At 58.8% G+C, this 22,564-nt stretch overlaps 1 protein-coding gene across 1 annotated transcript in view; it reads left to right on the top strand.

Annotated features, from left to right (window-relative positions):
* Window positions 1–21,075, top strand: part of TFDP1 (transcription factor Dp-1) — a 29,580-nt gene extending 8,505 nt beyond the window's left edge. Inside the window, exons 2-11 of the mRNA XM_007466357.1 lie at window positions 5,357–5,423; window positions 9,895–10,001; window positions 12,594–12,715; window positions 13,734–13,899; window positions 14,250–14,393; window positions 14,906–14,974; window positions 15,209–15,360; window positions 15,778–15,944; window positions 16,937–17,015; window positions 19,927–21,075. Of these exons, the coding sequence (XP_007466419.1) occupies window positions 5,357–5,423; window positions 9,895–10,001; window positions 12,594–12,715; window positions 13,734–13,899; window positions 14,250–14,393; window positions 14,906–14,974; window positions 15,209–15,360; window positions 15,778–15,944; window positions 16,937–17,015; window positions 19,927–20,074 (1,221 nt within the window). The 3' untranslated portion in view covers window positions 20,075–21,075. The remainder of the gene's footprint in view (window positions 1–5,356; window positions 5,424–9,894; window positions 10,002–12,593; window positions 12,716–13,733; window positions 13,900–14,249; window positions 14,394–14,905; window positions 14,975–15,208; window positions 15,361–15,777; window positions 15,945–16,936; window positions 17,016–19,926) is intronic.
* Window positions 21,076–22,564: the final 1,489 nt, after the last annotated feature.

The following is a 22,564-nucleotide window of genomic DNA, read 5'->3' as shown; positions in this document are numbered from 1 at the left end:
CTGCCACTGGGACCCCGTGGGGTGTTTCACGTGGACGTGGCCCTGGGTCCTCACCCGTTCAGGCAGCTTCCCCTGCACCGCCTTGCGAGCGCCTGGGGCTGGTTTCACCTGTTCTCTGTTGTTTGTGGCAGGAGCTGGATCTGAGGTTCCAGGCACAGCCTCCCGAGCTGCGCTCTCCACCTGGAGTCTTTCTTCACGTGATGGACCTCAGCCCTCGCCCTGGCGCTCCGGCCTCGTCGGTTCATAGTGTCTCCGTGGTGGCCCTTCCGTGGCAGGTGGCCTCGGTCAGCTCCGTAGCAGGTCACCCAGAATGTAGGGACCTGGAGAGCAGTGTTGTCACCCATGGCATCTGCGGCAGGAGCACGGGACCCAAAGGTGTCCTCGATGGTCCCCGAGGCCCCCGGGGGCCGCTTGTCGCCCTCACATCATGAGAGCGAGTGAGGGGGCTGAGGAGACAGAGGGAGACAGAGACAGAGAGATGGGGAGAGACAGAGATGGACACAAGACACAGGTGCGGGGGTCGGTGAGCCAGCGGGCAGGCGATTTGGTCCCTTGTGACCTGCCCTGGCCTCTGCAGGTTTGGCCACCAGGTCAGGCCGCACTTGGGGGAGGGGACTGCAGGCGCGAAGTCCTGCAGGCGGGGGGCCTGGCTCACCGGGTGCGTGTCCCCCGACGAGGGGGGCAGTGTTCTTTGGGGTCCATGTCCTCTTACGTTCGGGCTGCTCCTCTGACTGCTGTGGCGAAAGGACCTCATATTTCTCTCGTATGCGCATCAGTGCTGATGTTAAGGAATGCTGTGGACTAGGTTTTCTCATGATTTCCACGAGCGCCAGCAATGATGGATTTTGCCTTTTTCTCGTCACCATGACAGCACTGATGCACTGGGTGTGCCTGTGTGCCTCGGGAAGTGCCACAGCCTTTCAGGATGAGTCAGGAGGAGGTTATTGAGGTGAAGGGTGCGTGCGTGCCTGCAAACTGGCTCCCTCAGCACACCCCCACCCCCACCCCGGCCTCGATCCCCCTGCTCACAGCCTCCCCAGTGGGCGGGCCCTGGGCTGTACGGAATCCTCGAGGTCCAGCGAAGGAGGCCGGGAGGTGATGCAGAGGCAGACTGGGGGGGAGATGCGGCAGGGCTTGGCAAGGTCACGCCTCCTGGGGGCAGGTGACGAGCTGGGGCCCCACTTTGTATTTCTCAAGCCTGGAGCGTGGTGGTGTCGGCAGTAGGAAGGTTTGCTAGTTTAAGTAAAGTAGTTGTCAGCTTTGCAGCTTTCGTTCTTAATTGGTTCAGCTCTTTCTAGCAGCATTGTGTGTTTTGGGAACACGTGTTGTACTGTCATTGCTACTGTGAATGGGATAGCTCTACCTACTGTAATTGAGTAACCGACTTTTTCCGTTAACTACAAACACAAAAGGCTGAATGTGGTTTTTCTAAGAAAAATTAAGGTTAGTTATGGCAAATGAGTGCCTTTGTTGTTGGTTTACATGTAATGGATTTAGCAGCATGGTATTTCCCTAGAGGAAGCCAGGTTTGCATCTTAAATACAAAGATTTTGTCAGAAAGAAAGTCCAGAGCACTGACGTTCCAATTCACTGCAATTTCAGAAATACCTCTTGAAGGTCAAGCGCCACCTGTGTTTTGATGCTTGTTGTCAAGGCCCTGAGCTCGTAGCCTCTGGGCTGCGAGGCGCGGGGAGAGGCCCCGAGGCCTGCTCCTGAAGTGGGTGTTTTAGAAAAGGCTGCAGACGAGACTGGGGTGGAGGGTGGCTTGTGGGTGACGATGCCCGCGACCCCTCCACGCCTACCTGGGGTGGACCGGCTCCTCTCCCGAGGTCTGCGCTGTCCGCGGTCTGTACTGCTCCGGTGCAGTGTCCTGCAGGGCAGGGGCGGTGCAGAGATGCTGTCCCCACACGGAGCTGGGGGCGACCTAGGGTGTTGGCCTGAGCCGTCTTCAGGCCCGCAGACGACTCTGTCACCTTCCTACAGAACCGGGCGAGAGGGGCCTTGGGTTCAGGGGTGGTGGGGGACGTCTGTGTGCAGCGTCTCTGGTAGGTTTAGAAGGTGAGGTGGAGCCGTCTCGGCAGTGGGGTGGCCTCGAGGGTCTGCCCTGCTCTGATGCTGTCGCTCTGATGTCTTGAGCTGCTTGACTGTGGCTGCCGCCCGCCCAGCCGAGGCCAGTGCCGCTCGCTTACTCCCTCAGAAAGGACTCCTCTGGGGTCAGGCGACCTGAGAAATTGCTGGGCTGTGACTGCGTGTCGTGGATGGTTTGCGGTCGCGTCACATCCAGGGGTCACGGCCGCGGCTGCCCATGCCGTGAGGTTTGCCCCCAAAGTGGCGGCCGGATGGTGAACAGCAGCGCTTTGGTATGTTCTGAGGAAACCTGTAACCAGCCTCATCTCTGGGTGGGAACAGTGACCCCAAAATTCAGTGGCCGAATGTGTAACAACACACATGTATTCTCCCAGCAGCTGGGGAGGGTCGGGTGCGGGTGGCCTTGCCGAGAGGTCTGTCCCTGGGTCTGGCGGTGTCCGAGGGGTGAGGTGGCCACCCCGGGGGGGCCTTGGTGTCCTCGCGGCACCCCGAGCGAGCGGCACAGGAGGAGGGGCGACACCGCTGTGGGGTACAGTCCGCCGTCCCCACTGGTCCCCTGTGAGGGAGGGAGTCCCCCGAGGCCGGCGCTCGGCTCTGAGGCCCCAGGTCCAGGCTGCTCCTCCAGGCTCAGCGAGGAGGTCCCCTCGGGGCTGGTGGGACATTTGCGCGTTGCTGTGTTTCAGGTTGTCTGAAGGGAGGATTTCTCAGGTATTTCAGTTTCCTTGACAGGCAGGCGAGCTTGTGTCTCCTCTGTGATTCTGACACATTGTGTAGGGGAGTAGAGGGAGTTTCTGCACCTGGGAGCCCGGCTGGGTGCGCGCTGCCATCCACGTGGCCTTCCGTGTGAGGGGATGGGCACCTCTGGCCCGTTGGGCCTCGGTCGGGTGTCGGGTGTCAGGCTTCTCACCCCTGCTGGGAGATCAGGGCCGAGCACCCGGCAGCTCGGGGTGGGGGTGGGGTCTCTCTGGAGGCAGCAGAGCCCGATCCGTGGCTCTGAGTGGCACCGGTGGGGGACCCTGCGGCGGCCCAGACGTCCGTGAGGGGACCGCTGAGAGCCCGATGGGAGACGCAGGCGCTGTCGCGGGTTCCGGCCACGTCTCCGTGTTGGCTCCCCGCTGGAGTGTGGGAGGCTCGGGGGCGCCGCGCAGTGGGTGCAGGCGGCGTGGCGTCCAGGTCAGGAGGCCGCTTCTGTGCAGTGTCGCTGTGGAGCCGGCTCTGCCCCAGAGATCGTGAACCATTTGCCTCGTTTCTCCTGCGTTTCCTGGTCCAGGTCCCCCTGGCTTAGGTGGGAGGCTGGGGCTGGCAGAGAAGGGTGGCCCTTTGCCCCACCCTCAGCAGTTTGCAGGACGGGCCGTGCCCGTTGGCTCTGGCCGGGCAGCCGTTGCGGAGAGCCTGTGGCCGAGGAATGGAGGGTGGGCCCTGCTTCCGGGGCGGGGGGTGAGCGCCCCAATGCAGGGCTTCCTGGGCGTGAGCTGCCGAGCTATCGTGGGTCACGTCGCTGCGGGCCAAGCGTGAGAACCGAGCAGGCCGGGGACTTCGGGGCCTTGTTTGGCGCAGGGGATGCTGGTCCCCAGGGCAAGCTGCCCCTGCACCCTGCGGGCACAGGCCTCGTCGTGGGGGCGGGCAGACCTCCTTGACTGCCAGCTGGCATGTCCGCATTGGGTCTGTGCTCTGCTGCTCTAGCATCCACGCGGAGTCAGCTCTGGGGAGCAGGACGGGGGACAGGGAAGCCGGAGGGAAGGGCGGGGGGCCTGGGGCCCCGTGCCCAGTGCTGCCGTCCAGGAGAAGGGGACCAGCCTCTCTCCTCACCTCTGTCAGGTGCGTGTCCTTATACGGCCCTTCCTGGCCGTGGCGGGTCTTCACTCTGGGGCTCTGGGGCTCCGGGCCTGCGTTACTGGGGCGTTTCTGGGACCCGTGAGATGCGGACTCCCCAGCCGTGATCTGCGGCGGTCCTCGTGGTCAGGCACTTGGTTCTCCCCTCGTTTTCTTGGGGGTCAGGAAACGGCCACAGGGCATTGCTGGGCTCGGCTTGCGGGTGGCCCCTCCCCCGTGGGGCCTGCCTTTGTCTGGGGCCTCAGCAGGTCGGGGGGCTCCCCCGCCTACCCGTGGGGACGTGCATGCGTTTGAGCACCTCACGGACATGCCCGCCCAGCCCCACCTCGGTGCAGGGCTGAGGTGGGCTTCTCCACGGCCGGTCTTGGGGGACACTGGGCAGGGTCTCCATTTTTCACACCTGGCTGTTGTGGGCGCGTGTGAGGTGTGCGTTGCTGTGTATATGCACGTGTGAGCATGTGTGTGTGGACGTGTGGTGTGCATTGGTGTGTGTGTGTGTGTGTTTACGTGCATGTGTGTCTGTGTGCGTCTGTATGTGCACATGCACGTATATCCATGTCTGGCGGCCAGGTCTGGTCGGGAGAGCTGGGTTTCGGGCCCCGTTCCGAGCAGAGCCGCTGTGTCCAGGGTGTGGCTGCAGATGCCCCTCCTGACGCTTAGCAGAGCAGAGAAACGCTGGCGGTTCTCAGACGTGGGGAAGCTGCTGCCACACAGGCCTGACGTGGGCGGGCAGGGTGGTGCCGTGGCTGGTCTGTGGAGGTCCGGGTCCCCAGCGTGTCTCACCCGAGGCCATCACTGTGAAAGTTCGGGTGGTGCTCCGAGCCCTCCGTGGTCGCACATGTCAGGTACACACTTCTTTCGTTCAGCGGCCCATCATGCTGGTGCCCCAAACGCGCTTGATGGTGAGGTGCTGCCCTGTGCCCCTCTGGTCGCCCCGGGACGAGGGGGGTGCTGGGGGGTGTTGGGCGCGTCCCGTGGCCATGAAGGGCAGGGACGGATGCACCCCGGGCCCCAGGCCCATGCCCCCCGTGCACAGAGATGGTCTGTCCTGATGCTGGGAGCGCGGTGTCTGGTGCTCTGACGGAGCCAAAGGTGCTGTTCTCAGGCCAGAGCACGTTTGCTTTCCCGGTGGCCCACCTGTGGTTTCGCATCGCTGATCCCAAATGTGAAATGACATGTGACTTAATTGATAACTAAGGGAAGTGTTGCACGGTGTCCCAAAGGCTGAGCTTCAGAGGCCGAAAGGATCATTTTCCCGCTGCTGACGAGCCGATCACGGTGGGTGAGCCAGCACGTGACCCCGGGCCTCGCGGCTGCGTGGTGACGTGAGGTCCCTTGAGGTGTGTCGCGAGCTGTGTGAGCGGCGGGTTGCTGGGTGGACCGCTGCGCTCCCCACGCCTGCTCACTCACTCATGTGTTGTCGTTGCCCCCGCAGGCCGGTCTAATTGAAGCCAACGGGGAACTCAAGGTCTTCATCGACCAGAACCTTAGTCCTGGAAAAGGTAAGGGCGCCCGTCTCGGGAAGGCACGTCTCTGGATAAGTGTGTTCAGTGTGGGGTGGGTGTAAGTCCCCTGATGTGAAGACCCCTGTCAGCGGTGGGAGCCCCACTTGGGGAGCTGCCTGTCTGGAGCCCCCGAAGGACCGGGGTCAGCGCCCCAGTTTATTTTGGTTAGTAAGTTGCGTGCTATATTCAGAGATTCGGGAAAAGTGTGAGGAAGAGAACACAGCACAGGGCATGGATACTCCTTCCGCCTCAGGGCAGCCACGCTGATGCCCATCAAGCCCACCTCAAACCTGCAGGTGCGTGGTGCCCCCGTGAGAGAGCAACGTCTCCTCGTCCGCGCTGTGTCTTGATTGGGCCTCGACGTCTGTCTGCACCCTTGGGATTGAGGGGAGAGGGTGGGGTGGGGCGTTGCAGCCCCTCTTCCCAGGGGCCCCAAGCTTTGCAGTCTCCTTCCTGTAGGGACACGGGATGGACGCCTGCTAGTGGGTGTGTTTGAGCCGGTCTCCCAGATGTGGCTTTGCTGGGTCAGAAGGACGCCCACCTCAAGGTACTGGCCTGTGCTGCTGGTGGGCCAAGCCGTGCCGTGCAGGGCCTCAGCTGAAGGGCCTCCCTTCCGCTGATTTGTGTCCGCCTTCGGCGTGCGTGCTGTTGCCTTTCAGATTGGAAGGTTTTCATCAAACAGATAATACGTGCTCACTGAAAAAGAGCGCTGATCGTACCCAAGGGTGCAGTTGAAGACGTAAACGTGTGTTTATGTGCACGTTTCCTCGGGAGCATCTGACACCTGGTGTCCATGCACGTGGTGTCCTGGGACCTTCATCATCCTCTCCCGGCAACATCTGGTGCCACCTTTTGTGGCCCGATGGCAGCTCTGGGCACCCGGGTACCGGGTGCGCATAGGCCACCATCTTCCACTCCCGGGAGGTGCTGTTTCCCAGGGCGGGTCCTCATCTCACTGGTGAGGGGCGTCCTCTGGGGACGCGGGTCACTCCGGTTCACGCTGTCCCTCAGCCTGAGGACGGGCTTCTCGGGCAGCAGAGGTGAGAACTTAGTAGTGACGTGTGGCTGGAGGCTTGGTGTCACTTTACGATTCTTGAGACTCAGAACCTGCCCTCCAGACACACACCCGCAGGGTGACTCAGCTTCCAGTATTGCTGGGAGGCCTGTTGTAGGAGGACGAGGTGCCCCTCCCCACTGTGGCCCCCTGGGGCAGGGCGGGGGCTCAGAGGACGTTCCAGATGGGGATGGTTCTCGAGGAGGTGGAAGGCTGCTCCCCAGGACGTGGTGGGGAGTCGCCCAGGAGTGGCCGGGGTCAGGGCGCCAAGACGGCCGCCAGAGGGTGCCCCAGGCCCGTGGATGCTGCACCTTGATCTACGCAGGCGCTCCCGCAGGGCCTGCCCATGAGTGGTGTGTCCATGTGGGCGGGTGTGGCCGCTGTAATGGCCCAGGAGGGCAGCTCCCGCTGATGCCTGAGAACCAAGGAAGCCGCCGGGCTCTTCCAGTGCCAGTGATGCCAGTGGCTGGCGGGGCTGGGAAGACCCAGCGTGCGAGTGGCCGCTTTGCCCTGACCCTTTTGGCCACGTTAGCCCATAGGGTATTTGTAGCATGGCAGGCAAATAGTAACTCTTCAAACATTAGGTTCTGGAAGTTTTTAAATGTTTGCTTAAAATTATTCTCAAGAAAACACTAAACCTCATGTTTTCATACTTTAAGGTATCTTAAAACCTATGGATGTTAATGATATGGTTACTAATGATAAACCTATGTAATAATTTTAGAATCCTTTTTCTGTTAATGGTTATAACAGGTCAGATGGTATATATTCTTAATTCATTTTTTTTGAAAGGAGTTCTCCAGTTCATGATGTTATATTTGAAAATACTTTGTTTGGTATTTCCTTTAAGAGAGGCTGTGTAGTACATTTTATGGCTAAAGCAGTGTTATTTCTAGGGAGCAGATTCCTAGCTTGTGTTATAATTTAACCCTCCCTGTGGCTGAGATGTTATGCCCTCGCCCCCATAAATGGGTCGTGTGTGGCACCTTTGTTAGGAAAATGTGTAAAGCATTCTGATTTCTCTGGCCAGATTAAACCAAAAGGGGAATACCATTCTATGCCCGATGTTGACCAAAAGTAGCAAATCTCAGCTGAGTCAACAGTTGTCAGAAACCTGGGAGAGGGTGCTGGGGTGTGTGCGTGCATGTACTCGTGCCGCAGAGCAGCTGCAGGCCAGTGCTGGGCTGAATCCCGTGATGCAGAAGGTCACCTGGGACCCAGGTTCCCTTGGAGAAGGGGCACTGAGCCCCAGGAACATGTAGATATTACATTGTATGTTTGTATGGTTACACATGTTATATTAAAATGGAATCGGCCCAGCCTTAGAGGAAGCCTTAGAGGAAGTCAACTAGATCTCTCTGTGGATCAATTTCAAAAACAGCAGAATCAAAGTTGCAGAATGTGTACAGTATGTACTATCTTCTAGATTTAAAGCCTGCAAACAGCACTTACGTTGTTCGTGGATGCGTGGGCGTGTGTGGGAAGCGTGGAAAACGGAGTGAACGCTCTGAGCGTGGTAGCTGCTGGCCGGGCGGAGTGGGGAGCTTTTCGGCAGAGACAGTGAAATGATAGTCGTGATTCTGTGCATGCTGTATACTGGTGTTAAGGCTGCCTGCAAAATTATCACTCGTATTTGCAGCGTACACGCAAGGGGAAGATCCCCGGGGTGGGACAGGCGGCGTGGGTGCAGGTGAGGAGGGGCTGGCCTGGTCCACCCCCGAGTTCTCCCCCACCCCGAGCTGGGCAAAGGTGGGAGCCCGGGTAGCGGCTGGGTGTCGCAGCCGGACCTGCAGGCCGGCGGCGAGGTGGCCACGCAGCCCTCCGTGGATGTGGCCTCCGCATAATGACGGGCAAATGGGCTTTAAAGGCCGGCGCCGGGAGCCCTGCCGGGCAGCTGCTGTGGGCTTTGACCCGGCGAGCTTCCGCGCTCACAGGTGGTTGAAAACGGAATCATTTGCAAATTGAAAAAAAAGTTATTCTTTTTAGTGAAAGTAACCAATTCCGTATTTTTAAACTTACTAGTTACTCATCTGTACGTAAATCTGAACGTGGTATGTTTAATTGCCTAAGTGTATTTTAAATCTCTCAGTGCAAAACAGAATAATTTTGTGTCTTTTAAAAAATGTTTCTCATATCTAAAACAATTTTTTAAATATTTGTTTTTGTTAAGATACAGATCTCTATTTTTAGAGGAATATAAAAAACTCAAAGCAGATAAACCTGTTTTGCTTACAGCCAGTAGTTTAAATTTTTTTGGTGTTGATTGGTAAAATATTAATATTTAGGCAGTTGAAGGATGCATATCTATCTTCGTCAACTTAGGTTAGTAGAAATTATTCATTGTTCGTACGTAGCATCAAAATTCATTGTTTACTGGAATTTGAAGACGTTTATTTAAAATGCATGGATTGTGAAGAGTTCAAAGATGAGATCTTGGACCAGACCAGACGGAAGGCCACGTCTCTCCCTCTTGCTGAACCTGGTGCAAGTGAAGGAAAACGCCCTCCGGTGGCAGCCTGGTGCAAGGCTCCCCGTCCGTAGAACCCCCGCCACCCACCCTGCGGGGACCGGAGCCCGTGCGCTTTAGGGGAACCGGGGGGTCCTGTCCACACGGGGCTTTCTCCCTCCCTCAAGTGGGGCTGGAAGTCCATGTCTTCTCACCTGAGACCGTCCCGGCCCTTCCAGGATGCTTGTGCACCCAGGCCCGCCTGCCGGTTTCCCCCGGGCACGTGTTCCCTCTGGTGTCGGCGGGGCAAGGGGTTCACTGCTGTATCCCTGGGGCCGAGGCTGGTGCTGGGCACACAGCGCTCTCAGCAGGCCCGTGTTGAGGGGAGGAAAGTTTCCGTCCCCGCTGAGGTGTTTCCCCAGCTCTGTGTTAGGTTATCTGAGTGTTTAAAGAGGTGGCAGCTCCTCACAAGTCACTCTTCCTGGAAACAGAGACGGATTCTACTCGAGGAAAAGCAGGTCGTTAGATTTCTACGCCAGGTTGCCAGCACACAGAGAGGTGTTGGAATACAAGTTAATTCCAGCTGTGAAGTTCTGTAATTGTCTTAGAATTGCAGACTTGAAGAGCCGTTTAGCTTCGGGGCCTGTGGTCCCAGCAGAACATTCTGTCGGTGGGCAGACAGCCCACAGGGGTCGGGTAGGTTGGTGACGACCTGGGTGCCCCGGAGCCCCCGATCCCTGGACGCGAGGGCACAGGGGCGGGTAGGGGTCGTCGTAGGGAGAGCGGCAGCGTAGGTGCAGCCCCCTTAGATTTGGGCATTGGGCTTCGTAGCGGTGCTTGCGGCGGACCGCGGGTCTAACACGGTTGGGGGCAGTCAGGCTGTCCCCCAAGGAGCGGCTTCACCCTGACACTGGCACTTGGAGCCTCAGTTCAGGAAAGGCGTGACGTCTGGTCTCCTTGCGTTGCAGGTGTGGTGTCCTTAGTGGCCGTTCATCCCTCCACAGTAAACACGCTTGGGAAACAGCTCTTGCCGAAAACATTCGGACAGTCCAATGTCAACATCGCTCAGCAAGTGGTAAGGCCGGGAGGGTGGTGCACGGTTGGCCCTGGGGCTTCCCTTCCTGTGCCCGCAGGTTTCAGGAGCACGTGGCCAGTGCCGTGTGTCCTCCCCCGGCTTGGGCCTTCCTGTGTGTGCCGCTGGACGGCGGGACCCGGCCAGGCCAGGGCAGCTTCCCCGCCGGCCGCGCTGGTCCCGCGTCTGCCCTGATGGCGTTTCCTGAGGTGGCGCGTGCGCTCGGGCCTGAGCTGGTGCGGGCTGGCCGCTCCCGGGCATGGGCCCTCCTCGGGGCGGGCCGATTGCCGGCCTGGGACACGAGACTGGTGTCCGTGCGGGCCTCACGGTGGGCTCAGGGCTCTGCCGGCCGTCAGGTGCTGCAGGGCGGGGGCTTCCCTGCCCATCCTGGCCGATGGGAGGGGGTCAGAGGCGGGCCTGCGCTCCTGGGACCGTGCCAGGCGCCTCTCCTGCAAGTACTCCCACCGGCCCGTCAGCTCCCACCTGTGGGGTTTGGCGGCTCCCTTCCCGATGGGACTCGCTGGCTCCACGGGGCCGTGCGAGGAGGGGCGTTCACCGCCCACCGCCCCGCCAGGTGGTCCCCCGGGCAGCTGTGTGGCCTCTCCCCGTCGGTGAGCTGGGACCACGTTTGCTCAGCAGCATCGCTGTGATTTTTCAAATCCGTGGTGTGTGGGAGTCCTAGGCCTTACTGGGCACGTCACAGATATTCAATAAATGTCTTTTTGATAGAAGTTATAATTCACATCATTTTATTTTATAGGTACTGTGCATACGTTATAGCAGAGTCACGCCTGAGAATAGCGTGGTGATTATAGCAACAGTTCTGTCGTTTGTACCAGTTTGAATAGTTGGGAGGAAGTCGAAGTTTTCAGGTGGTGCCTTTCCGACCTGCAGCTTGTCCGCCTGAAGTTCCACTGCTGACTTGCCCCAGGCCGTGTCGGAGCCCAGCTAGTTGTGGAAATGTGTTCTTCCCAGAATGCCCGTTCTCAGAGTTAAAGCTGGCCTGCCACAGATGCCTGTCCATCTCTACAGACGGAGGGCTAAAAGCAGAAGGGCTGGCAGGTTCCCACAGGAGGGAAGTCCATGGAAAACAGTGAAAATAGGGGAGTGAGGGGACAGAACCTGCGGTGTCCTCCGTGGGGCTGTGGGCAGTGGCCTGCCGGCCCGGGGTGTGCTCTCCACTCACCTGTCCTGTTGTCGAAGGAGGCTGCCCTTGCAGTGAGCAACTGTTGGGCGCCTGCTGTGTGCTGGTGCTCTGTTCTCCTTGCAGAACAGTGGAACCCACAGGAGGTGTCCTTAGGGGTGGACAGTGGAGTGGGCGCTTGTGTCTGGTGGGGCAGTGACACCGAGGCTGGGCACCCCTCTTGGGGGCAGCGGCAGCAGCCTGGCCTCTGCTGGCCACGGAGGGCTGGGCCGGCGTCCCGAGCCTGCTCTCCTGAGGACGTAGTGGGCTGAGTGCCGAGAGGGATGGGTCTCGAGGTTCCCGAGCCAGTGACCACGGGCTTTGGCTGCACGCGCCTCCCACCGAGACCCGGGGCCCTGTCAGCGCACACCCGTGAGACCCTCACCTCTGGGGATTCATCCTCTGTTCCATCCTGTTTCACTTTCCAGAATATTTGCTATTTGATTTCATGTCTTTTGGATGAGAGTGACCTACAGTTTGAAAAACACGGTGACGACGCTTCAGTCACTGGGAATGTGAATTAAAAGAATGAAATTCAGCTGAGCTGTTTTTCTTTCTGTGGTTTTTGCGGATCATTAACATTGACAGGTGACCTGGGCTTAGGGATAATTTGCAACGTGCCAGGTCAGCTGTCCCAGGGCCATGGCAGGTAACCCTTATCCCACTAAGCAGCGGACTAGCGGGAGTGTCCAGCTTAAAATAGCCCGGACCCAGCCTGCTCTCCACGCGCCCAGTGCTGGGGACCCAGTGCTGACACGTTCCGCGACATCACCGTGCAGTCACCAGGAAACGGTGCTTCTGCGTGGTTTCCTGGGTCGGGCACGAGATCTTTGGGAAGCTAGGATTTTACTTGGCTGGATGAGGCAGTGTCCCCGTGTCCCCCGTTGATGTGTGGCTGTCGATTGATGGGACGAGTTCTGAGTGCTTGGTGTCAGAAGACAGGCCTTCTGTGCAGGGACGGGTGTCTGGATGTCGGGGGCGGCCCCGGTGCCATTGCCTCTCCTCTGCCCTGTGCTGTCTGGGCTGCCCGGGGCTCCCCGCTTGGCTGGGTGGCCTGGTGGGGCACTGCAGCAAGCCTCGCTAGCCCTGCGTTCCTTTTTTTCTTCATTTTTGGCCCTCATCTTAGCACCGCTGAAGCATAGAGTTTTATCCTGTCTTGTGTCACTGAAAGGAAAGGAAGTCAAAGAGGAACGTGGGAGTCCCACTCGGAGTTGTCTCCAGGCCCGGCCAGGCCGCCGAGCGTCCCCCGCTGCCCAGGGCTCCAGGTGTCCCCGTTGGGTGCTCACGTGACTGTTCTCTAACCTTTGTGGTTAATCAAACTCAGCGGCGGCTGTAGGTAATGAGAAATGATGAAGCGGCAGCATCGTGTGTAGGAGATTCTGACTGTTCTGAATTGTCTTTTTTGACTGTAGGTAATTGGTACGCCTCAGAGACCTGCAGCGCCAAACACTATCGTGGTAGGAAGCCCACACACCCCTAACACTCACTTTGTCTCCCAGAACCAGTCTTCAGACCCCTCACCTTGGTCTGCCGGGTGAGCACTTGCCTAGAATTTACCCCCCAGCCTCTGGCTACGTGGCCAACCAGCACGCCAGAGGATCGGGCACTGGCCAGCGCGTGCCCGGAGTAGATGTGTGGACCACGCCGCCCTGTGGTTTTGGGGGTGGTGACTCCACTGTGGTTTTGGGGGTGGGCTCTGGCTTCCTAACGCAGCGGTAACTTTCACACTTTGCGCTGTCTGTACCAGAAAGTACCGTTTCTCGAACCCCAATAAACGTGGCGGGTTTCGCAGCAGCTTCTCCTAAACAGCTAAACGTGGCCGTGGGGACAGCCCTGTGTGACGGCCACACCACCCTGTTCCTTTGATCCTTTCCTCCGAAAGCAAAGCGATGTGAAAGTGATTTTACTCAGAGGTCAGCTGTGCAACTTTCCCTAAAAGCAAACAAAAGCAAAGCTGTAGAATCGTGTCTGTATTTTAGTTCTAAAGCAAAAATCATCAGCTCCCGCAATTCGTCAGTTGGAAACTTGGGGCGACCGTTTCCTCGCTGTGGCGACTCAGGAAGGTCGGACGCTGGGGCTCCCCGCCGAGGGGAAGCGCTCCAGCCTCAGCGCTGGGCGCCGGCGGCCACGTGGCCATCAGGGTGTCTGCACTGGCTCATCTCAGCCGGCTCACGTTTGCCCCCAGATTCCTGTATTTGCAGCAGAACTTCCATAAGCCCTGATGTCGGTCGACATCTTTTTAAGAAGCAGTGATGTCTGGCGTCCCGAGACACATCAGACGTGTCCTGGGCTCTGCCCTTTGGGTCACGTGCCCCACTTTTCCCGAGAGCTGAAGACACACGTGTAAGGTCCGGCCACTTAAGTTTGTTCTCCGGCCTTTAAAGGAAGGAGGGGGTCCCTGGACGGGGAGACGGAGTCAGGCTCCCGTCCCTGCTCGGCTGAGCGCAGCCCGCGGGACCCCCTCGAGGCGCCCGCCAGTCCTAGGAGGCGGGTCTGGATCCCGGGCCGGCGCTGTGTGCTGAGGCCGCTGCTCTCCTGTTGTGTCTTTGAAGGAAGCGTAGCAGGAAAGGAGAGAAGAACGGCAAAGGGCTGAGGCATTTCTCCATGAAGGTCTGCGAGAAGGTGCAGCGGAAGGGGACCACGTCCTACAACGAGGTGGCGGACGAGCTGGTGGCAGAGTTCAGCGCCGCGGACAACCACATCTTACCAAACGAGTCGGTGAGGGTGTGCGCGGCGGGGCCGGCAGGGCCGCGGGGCTGGCGGGGCGGGACACCCCGGCCCTCTGTCTGTGTCTCAGACGGCCTCAGACATGCAGAGAAGCTCTGAAAGCCCTTCCAAAGGTCTCCCGGCCCGCTTGTGTGGTGATGCCCCCGCGTCCCCGGCGCTTCCACAGCGCGCACCAGCTCCGGCCCCGCGTGTCGGCCACCTCCCCGTGGCGATGCCCCCTGCCTGGGCTGGCGGGCCGAGCGGGGCCGTGCGGGGGGCTGCCTCACGGGGGGCGGACGGTGCACAGCCTCGAGTGTGTTCGGGTTTGGGGCTGTCTGGAGATCTCCCTCTGTCTCCGCCAGGCTTACGACCAGAAGAACATCAGACGGCGAGTCTACGACGCCCTGAACGTGCTGATGGCCATGAACATCATCTCCAAGGAGAAAAAGGAGATCAAGTGGATCGGTCTGCCCACCAACTCCGCCCAGGAGTGTCAGAACCTAGAGGTATCTCCAGCCCTGCGTCCGCCGCGTGTTCCTAGCAGGCGTCGGTCGTCTGCACCACTGGTGCCTGCTGAGTGTCTTGGGCAGCGGTGGGGGGGCAGGTGTCCCCGTGTCCCGAAGCCCCTGATCACGTCCGTGCTTTCCCACTTGATGCTGACCCTCCGGCCGTCTGGGGCCGCGGACACTGGTGGCAGGGCAGTCGGCCCGGTCTGGGGGGTTTGCCTCCAGTGTGGGTGAACTCTGCATCCCAGTTTGTGGGGCTTTCAAAAAGATACCATAGCCGTGTCCAGAAGACGAGAAGATGGAGGAAGGTTGTGTAGTTTTGAGATTAAGAGAAACTAGCCTGTGCCCGCAGCGTCTGCCACGTTCTGGCTTCTTCTGTTGCCACCGTCAGGCCCAGGGCACCCGTCTTCGGCGAGGACCTTTCCTCGGTGACCCTGTGTTGCCTTGCATTTTAAAATACGCTGTGAAAACCAGTTGTGATGATGTCTTATGTGTATGGCTTGTCTTTGAAGGTGGAGAGACAGAGAAGGCTGGAAAGAATAAAGCAGAAACAGTCTCAGCTCCAAGAGCTTATCCTGCAGGTAATGCAGCGCCTGCCGTGGAGGCAGCGTGATTGCTGTTTGGTGGCGTCGGCCCCCCTCCGGGTGTTTGGGTTTTGGACACGTGTTCTCCGCTGGGTGGCTCCCTGGGGCTTGCGTCCCCCGGCCGCTCTGGTCTCTAAGGGGGTGCCGGGCAGGGCCGTTGAGGACGCCCAGGGAGGGTTAGGTGGCCGGTGGCGGCAGGTGTGGGTGCGCGTCAATCGTGCATCTTTTTAGCAAATCGCCTTTAAGAACCTGGTACAGAGGAACCGCCAGGTGGAGCAGCAGGCCAGCCGGCCACCCCCCGCCAGCTCCGTCATCCACCTGCCTTTCATCATCGTGAACACCAGCAAGAAGACGGTCATCGACTGTAGCATTTCCAACGACAAGTAGGTCGTGGTGGGAAGGGCCTTGGCCGCGTGAAGATGCCTGGTCGGGGGGCGGGGGCGGAGAGAAGGTGGCCCGTCTGGTTGATTTGCTGCGGGTCTAACTTATAGCCACCAAGTACGATCTTTTCAGCGTAATTACCTTGCAGGTGTCGTCCTCCCTTCCCTGAGCGTGCGGCTCCTTGGGAAGGAGGAGTGTTGTCAGGACAGCAGGCGGTGCTCAGGGCACGGCCTGGGGCGGCCGGCAGCCCCGGGCTGCGTAGGTGCCGCCCGCGCTCCCTGCTTGCTGGTGCTGAGTTGGTGGGTTGTGTGGCTGAGGGAGGTTTGGGGTGAGTGGGGTGTCCCGCTCGGGGCCCCCGAGCCAGGTGTCCAACTCTGTCATGGAGACGGCGCTCTTCTGATGGTGACTTTCTTCTCTAGGTTTGAGTACCTGTTTAATTTCGACAACACGTTTGAAATCCACGATGACATCGAGGTGCTGAAGCGCATGGGGATGGCCTGCGGGCTGGAGTCCGGGAGCTGCTCCGCCGACGACCTGAAGGTGGCGAGAAGTTTGGTGCCGAAGGCGCTGGAACCCTACGTGACAGGTCCGCTCCGTCCTGGACGGAACGCCCGTCCCCTCCTCTGGGGTTGGCTCCCGCCCAGTGCCCAGAGCAGAGACAAATGGGATGTGGGACGTGGGACGGTGGCGGGCTGTGGGGTGCCGGTGCGGCAGCAGCAGGACGCCATCTGGCGGGGCTGTGGCCCCTCGGGACAGGGGGGGCAGGGGGCTGGCGACAAGGCCGAGCCGTGTGGTTCATACGGGGCAGGTGTTATGTCAGGATCTCACCTTCCAGGTAGGGCCCCAGGTCTGTGAGGAGCGTGGCAGGTGTGGACCTGACCCCAGGGGGTGGCTTAGTCACTGCAGCAGAGTGACTGAGAAAAGCGTCGTCTTGGCAGCCCTGGGCCTGCCCCCGACGGCAGGTGTGGGGAGCCTCCTGGGTCCCCGGCGTCCGTTCTGCCGGCTCCTTGGCTGAGCTGGGGGGTCCCAGCCACTGAGGGGAAGGGCTTTGTGGTGAGAGAGGAGAAGCTGCCCCTGCGCCTCTGGTGTGGATTTACTCCCTGAGTGCTCCCAAGCGGCCCAGAATAAGTGGGCGTCTGGCCTCAGAGCGTCCAGTGAAAGTGGTGCCTCCCACCCCTTCTCGATGCCAGCAGCTGCCCTGTGGGACCCCCGCTGCCCTCCCCACGGCCCCCGTGCTCGGCGATAACAGCTGCCTCCAGGACGGGGGTCGACATAGGTCCTTCCTCCCCTTGGGTCCCGCCTCTGCGCTATGGTGACGGTTGCCCTTCCGTGGCACAGTGGTGGCGTCGTCGGTGGCTGCACCGATTCAAGGAGGTAAAGGGAGGACTTCCGTGCTGTCTTCGCGAGGCTTGGTCCGGTGGCCGGGCCCAGCGAGCTGGCCGCCTTCTGGCTGGTAGCAGGCATGGTGCTGGGCGGCCCGAGGGGCCTCGCCTGGAGAGCCGTCCCGTCTCAGCTCGTGGGCCTGTTTCCTGCGGTCTCTGCTTTGTGAAATTTGCTTTCTTTTCTTTCTCTTTCCAGAAATGGCTCAGGGATCACTCGGCGGTGTCTTTGTCACGTCGGCAGTTTCAACTGCCAACGGCACAAGGCTCTCTGCCAGGTAACTGCCGTCCGCGGCGGGGCCTGGGGGTGGTGGGGCCACTGTCACCTGGCAGCGGGACGCCCGGAGTCGTGTGTGAACAGCTACCGCTCAGCCACTCGGAACGGGGCGCCCAGAGCAGGGCAGACCTCCGTCCACTCCGGATGCCCCCCGAGAGTCACTCAGAGTGCGTCCTTTGTGCAAAGGAGATTTCTTTATTCTGATTGGCTTCTTTCCTCTGAAGGTTAAAGGTTGTAACACAGCTTCTATTTGTTTGAAAAGTACGTCAGTGACGTGCGGGCAAAGCCACCTGAGCCCCGCGGCCGGCAGCCTGAGCGACAGAGGCTATTTCTCTATCTCTTCTTTTAATTTTTCTTTTTAATACACTTGAAGTCACAACAAGCATATAATGTTGTTCCCTTTTTTCACGTTACCGTGTATTGAGTGTATTTGATATTATCGAAGGATCTTTATCATTTAAATCAATGTGTATTTGACTTTTGAGCTAGCAGTCCCACAGAGCAGAAGTGTCAGACCTCAGGCTTTGTCTTAGTTTTTTGAAGATAAATGTAAAGTAATATCAACGTTAGGTATTGACAAAACAGTGGTTTTATTTTTTAGGTAGTATCGTGTGTTATACATATTTATATCAATGCTAAATATCAATAAATGTTCCTAAAGTGTAAGTGAAATCAGCAGAACGTAGGTCCAACAAAATGGAACTAATAAGTCACGTGTGCACGCCTTCGAGGGGGCTCTGCAGGCACTGTGTCCTCTGGTCCCCGTGCAGCGCTGGCCCGGCAACAGTGCGGCCCTGAGGGGGGGGCGGGGTCGCCCCGTGAGGGCCCCAGTGCCCGTGGGGTCTGTGTGGACCTCGGCAGGGCTGAGGGAGGCCCCAGGGTGTCTGCACCTGTTTGGGTTTTGACTGAGGTTGGTTCCGTTTTTAATTCTGAATCTGCCGCTGTGTGTGTAGCCCAGTCTGTAAAATCTGAACACTGGTTATACCAAGAGGTGGAATTTGGGTATTTCCTAAACGTTCCTCTTTAAGAAATTCTTTTTATTGATTAAATTTCAGAGGCTCATGTCAGGTTTTCTAAAGAGGGAAGCAAAGCCATTACCATCTCAGAAGAGAAACTGACCTTAGTGGTGGATACGCTGTTTTTACAAAGGCCCTTTTTGTTCATTGAGCTGCCCTCTGGTTGAACGTTTAGGTGGTTCCCAGTTACAAGAAAAGCTGCAACGAGCCGCCTGATGGCTCAGTTTTCCACCCTTCTTGGCTTGGTCTCCAGGCTGGCTTTCCCAGATGTGGGATTACTTTGTCCAAGAGCAGCGTCAGTAAATACCAGTGAAAGGTATCAAGATACGTGCGTGTGGTTTTCTGATAACGGGAAAACACCTTTAACGTTAGGAATCTGTGCAACTCTGGCCTGTGGGCTTTCTGTGGTGCCACAGGCCTCGCAGGGTCCTGACCCGCGTGGCGGGACAAGAGCCCTTTTACTCAGTCATCAACCTCCCCTGCCCCGTGCCGTCTGATTCAAGTGTATCACGGCCGCGTTTCCAGGGTGGTTCTGAGCCTTTCATGTCCTGTTATCTTTAAACAGACTCACGGTTTATCAAGTGAGCTCCTCTGTTTTGTGGAGAGCAGTTGAAGGCCGCAGGTTGGGCGCAGAGAGGATGCTGTGAGGCACCCCCCGGGGGTGCCACTGTGTCTCCACGTGGAGACAGGCCTCCTCCGAGTCTGGAGCCTGGATGACCTGTGTCAAGTTGTAGCCCTAGGTCGGGGTCCCTCGGGGCCTTCCCTTGCTGTTCAGCTCAGGCATGAAGACACTGAATGACTTGTGATGGTGCCTGAGCAAGCTATAGCTCAGAAGAAACGTCGCCTTCCCTCCCCTTGTGGTGGGCGTGGCCATCTCCCGTTGGTGCCCTGGGACCGTAACTGACCACAGCTGACCCTTCGCATCTCGTGTGCGCTGTGCTGGGTTGCGGGCGGTGGCTGAAGCCAGGGGTCTTTGCCCAGGGTTCCGGCTCCTGAAGCCCCTCCATTCTAGGCCGGGGTCTCACCCGCGGGCCTGTTGACATTTTGGGCCGGACCACCCTTTGCTGTGGGTGCTGCCCGTGCCTTGTGGGGCACTGGGTTGTGCCCTCAGCCTCAGATGCTAGCACCGCCCCCGCCCCCAGCCCCAGTTGTGGCAACCAGAGGTGGTCATGTGTTTCCGGATGAGGCTCCCAGGAGTGTGATGCGAACGCAGGTGGGTTCCAGCGACCCATTTGAAGACGAGGGCGTGGGGCTGGGCAGCCCTGGCTGCTCTAGAGCCCAGCCCCCCGCAGCTCTGCCTCCTGGGTCCGTGGTCCCCGCCTGGGCCTGCCCCAGGGGCCGTTGTCAGGCAGCATATTCCAAAAAATAAAACCTGCAAGAGCCACAGGTCCTCGGGGCCGTCCCGGAGGCGCAGGCTGCAGTAAGACGTGCCGTCACCCTCAGCTTTCTGGCTCAGCACGGATGCCAGAGGAGCTGAGGGTGGGGCCTGGGATGGCGTTTCCGCAAGCGGACACACACACGCGCCCGCACACGCTCACCGGGTGCCCCTTTGCTCCCCGGCTCCCAGCCTGCAGGGAGATCAGGGAAGCCACAGGCGGAGGCCTGGGAGGGGAGAGTGTCGGGGGTTTTCCGGCTGGTGCGCCCGAGTCTCGCTTCTGACGTGATGATAAATGGGGAGGACTCAGTGTCGGGGCCCTGCCGGAGCCCCTCGTCCAGTGGTGATGTGTGAAGGGGGCGTGACGGGTGACGTCAGCCTCGGGGGCGCTGGGTTCTGTGCTGCACGTGGGTGAGGCTTGCCGTTTCTGTTCGTGTAGTTGAGAACACCCGGACCTCCCGGGGATGCCGGCCCGTCTCTGGCGCTGCAGACGTCGCCACTGACACCTCCTGTCCTTGCAGTGACCTGGCCAACGGTGCGGACGGGGCGCTGGCCACGAGCTCCAGCGGGTCGCAGTACAGCGGGTCCCGGGTGGAGACCCCCGTGTCGTATGCTGGGGAGGACGACGACGAGGATGAGGACCTCAACGAGAACGACGGGGAGGACTGAGCCCCGCCGGCTCCGGGGACACGTCTCGGGGGGAGAACTGCTGTGAACGTGGGTCTTTCTGTTTCTTTTGTCCTCCTCCCAAGAAGAGCTCGCTGAGCCGCTGGGCTCGGCATGTGCCACCGATAAGCAACGCGCCGTTCTCTGCGGGGTCCTGACGAGCTGCGCCGTGTTTGATGCCGATGCACGGCCTCTATTCACTCTTCTGGATTTTGTGTTTTCGTTTGCTGTTTTTTAAAATTCAGAGTTCATTTCGCCCCTTCACAGTTCTTGCCGAGTTTGCTGGAGACGTTGCACTCCGTCCGCGCTGAGGGAGATAAAGGCCCTGCTGCCCGGCGGGCCCGAGGCAGCCGCCGAGGGGGAGGCACCACGGAACCGGCAGATGGCGAGGCTCTGCTTCTCGACGTTTTATTACGACCTTATTTCCCTTAAATTATATTGACTGCGTGACTCCATCGGGTTTCTACTTTGGTTTTGCTCTGTGTTGCAGCCGATGAATTGCGAAGTCCTTTTTTTGTTTCTGTTTGTTTGGTTTGGTGGAAGTTTACTGCCATGCTGGTGCAGCTATGGAAACTGAAAGCTTGGAATGGTTTATTGCTTATGGTAAAATTTGCCTGATTTCTTACAGGCAGCGTTTGGGAACTTTTATTATATAGTTGTTTACATACTTATAAGTTTGTCATTTAAAGACATGTACTGAAACAAATGTTGTATTTGTTTCGTAAGCATCTTCCTGTAATCTATTATAAAGTTGAAATTAAATATAGAGAATGTTTTAACAGTTTTTTAACTCAAAATTTGTCAATCATTTTTAATAGTTCTTTTTTTATAAAAAGAAAAAGGAATTTCAGGGCAGGCAGTAGAGTCTCTTTTAAAACTTACTCACCAAGACCCATTAACTGCACAGTTGCTGTTAGCTGCCTGTTCTAAAATAATAGTCTTTTTATTGGAACACAAACAAACTTTTCTGTAATATTTTGTGGAATAAAGAGACTTTAATTGTTTGACTTGTTTAACTTGGCACTGTTAGTTTTTATCAATAAAGTGCGCATGGGCATTTTAAACAAGTCGTGTGTCCCTCTGATTCAGGATTGCTGCCTGGAGCTCATTTTCTCCCGTCAGCCGGGCCCTTCTCTGGAGGGAGGAGGGGGTCCAGGCCCATCGGTGCACGCAGGGCCCGCCGAGGCCCCCAGCCTGTCCTGCCGCTGCCCGGCGGCGGGGCCGAGGGGCCGAGGAAGGAGGTCCCGGGGACGCGGCCAGCGGTGGGGAGAGAGTTTGTGCCTCGCCTTCCTTTTAGAAGAAACGTACCCACGACCTTTAACGTGCGAGTCCTTACGAAACGTGAACTTTGCAAACACACACATCCCCGAAAGGTCACGAAGCGCCCCAGGGAAGCAGGGGGCGGAGGGACGCAGGCTGGACGCCCTCGAGGACACGCCCACGGTGAGAAGCCAGGCCCAGGGCGTTCCCTGCCTTCTTCCCGGATCCTAGAAGCTGAGACAGATTTTATGGATTTGACTTTCGGAAAAAGAGTCAGATTGTAAGGTAAGATGGGGCAGCTCAGTGTTTTATTCACGTTGGTCTAAGACATCCGTGAGTGTTGCGGTGCAAGGTTGCGGCCTTGGGCAGAGTCGTGTCTCCTGAGGGCTGTGGCAGTTCCTCCTTTCTTCCTGACTGTGGCTGACTGAAGTGTCCTGAGGGCTGTGGCTGGAGAGACGGGGGGCAGTGTCGGCGCCCGTGCGGTGAGGACATGGCCAGCCCCGCGTCTCCGGCCGAGTCCCCTGTGGCTGTGCCCCTGCTGCCCCTCCTCTTCCAGGGCACCCGGGCGGGTCTGGCCAAGCTGGGCACCCGGGCGTGGGCACGAGACCCCCGACGACCTTCCACCGGTGGTGACGCAGGTGACCGAGGGTCTGCTGGTTCCGTTGCCGCGGGAGTGCCTTGGGCAGGGGATGAGGTTCTGGCACCGTCGCCTCTCCTGCTCTTCCTGGTAGGTGCTCAGCTGCGGCCCAGTCATCCTGGAGCATCACCTGTCAGGGGGGTCCAGCCTGCGTGCTTCCATGCCCACTTCCCTGCGGTGTGGTCTGTGACCTCTAGGCGGGGTGTTTGATTCCAAAGTTCACGTCTTACAAGCTGGTGAGTAGTGGGATTCTGCAAACCAGGAGGCCTATGGCTACTTGGGCCGAGTACTGACCCTGGGCGTTGGCTCAGCAGTGGTCCCCGGGGCGCGTAAGCGAGCTCCCGAGAGAGGAACGTCCGGACTCGAACCTAGGCCTCTGACCTCTGACCCCAGAGCCTGTGCCACCCCTCCCCCAGGTGCTGGTTGTTCCGTGTATTCGACGGCAACTTGACAGAAGGTTCTAGCACTTCTTTCCAAGGGGCGCTTTGTGGTCGGCAGGTGGCCGGCTCTGAGGTTCCCTGTCCCCTGCACCCCCCGCGGGGGCAGCCCCTCCAGCTGCTGGGCCTCGGTTTCCTTCCCTGTGAAATGGGTTCAGC

The sequence above is a fragment of the Lipotes vexillifer genome, unplaced genomic scaffold (genome assembly GCF_000442215.2).
Source record: "Lipotes vexillifer unplaced genomic scaffold, Lipotes_vexillifer_v1.1 scaffold791, whole genome shotgun sequence".
NCBI classification, from domain to species: domain Eukaryota; kingdom Metazoa; phylum Chordata; class Mammalia; order Artiodactyla; family Lipotidae; genus Lipotes; species Lipotes vexillifer.
This window is presented reverse-complemented; position numbering and strand designations above follow the sequence as displayed.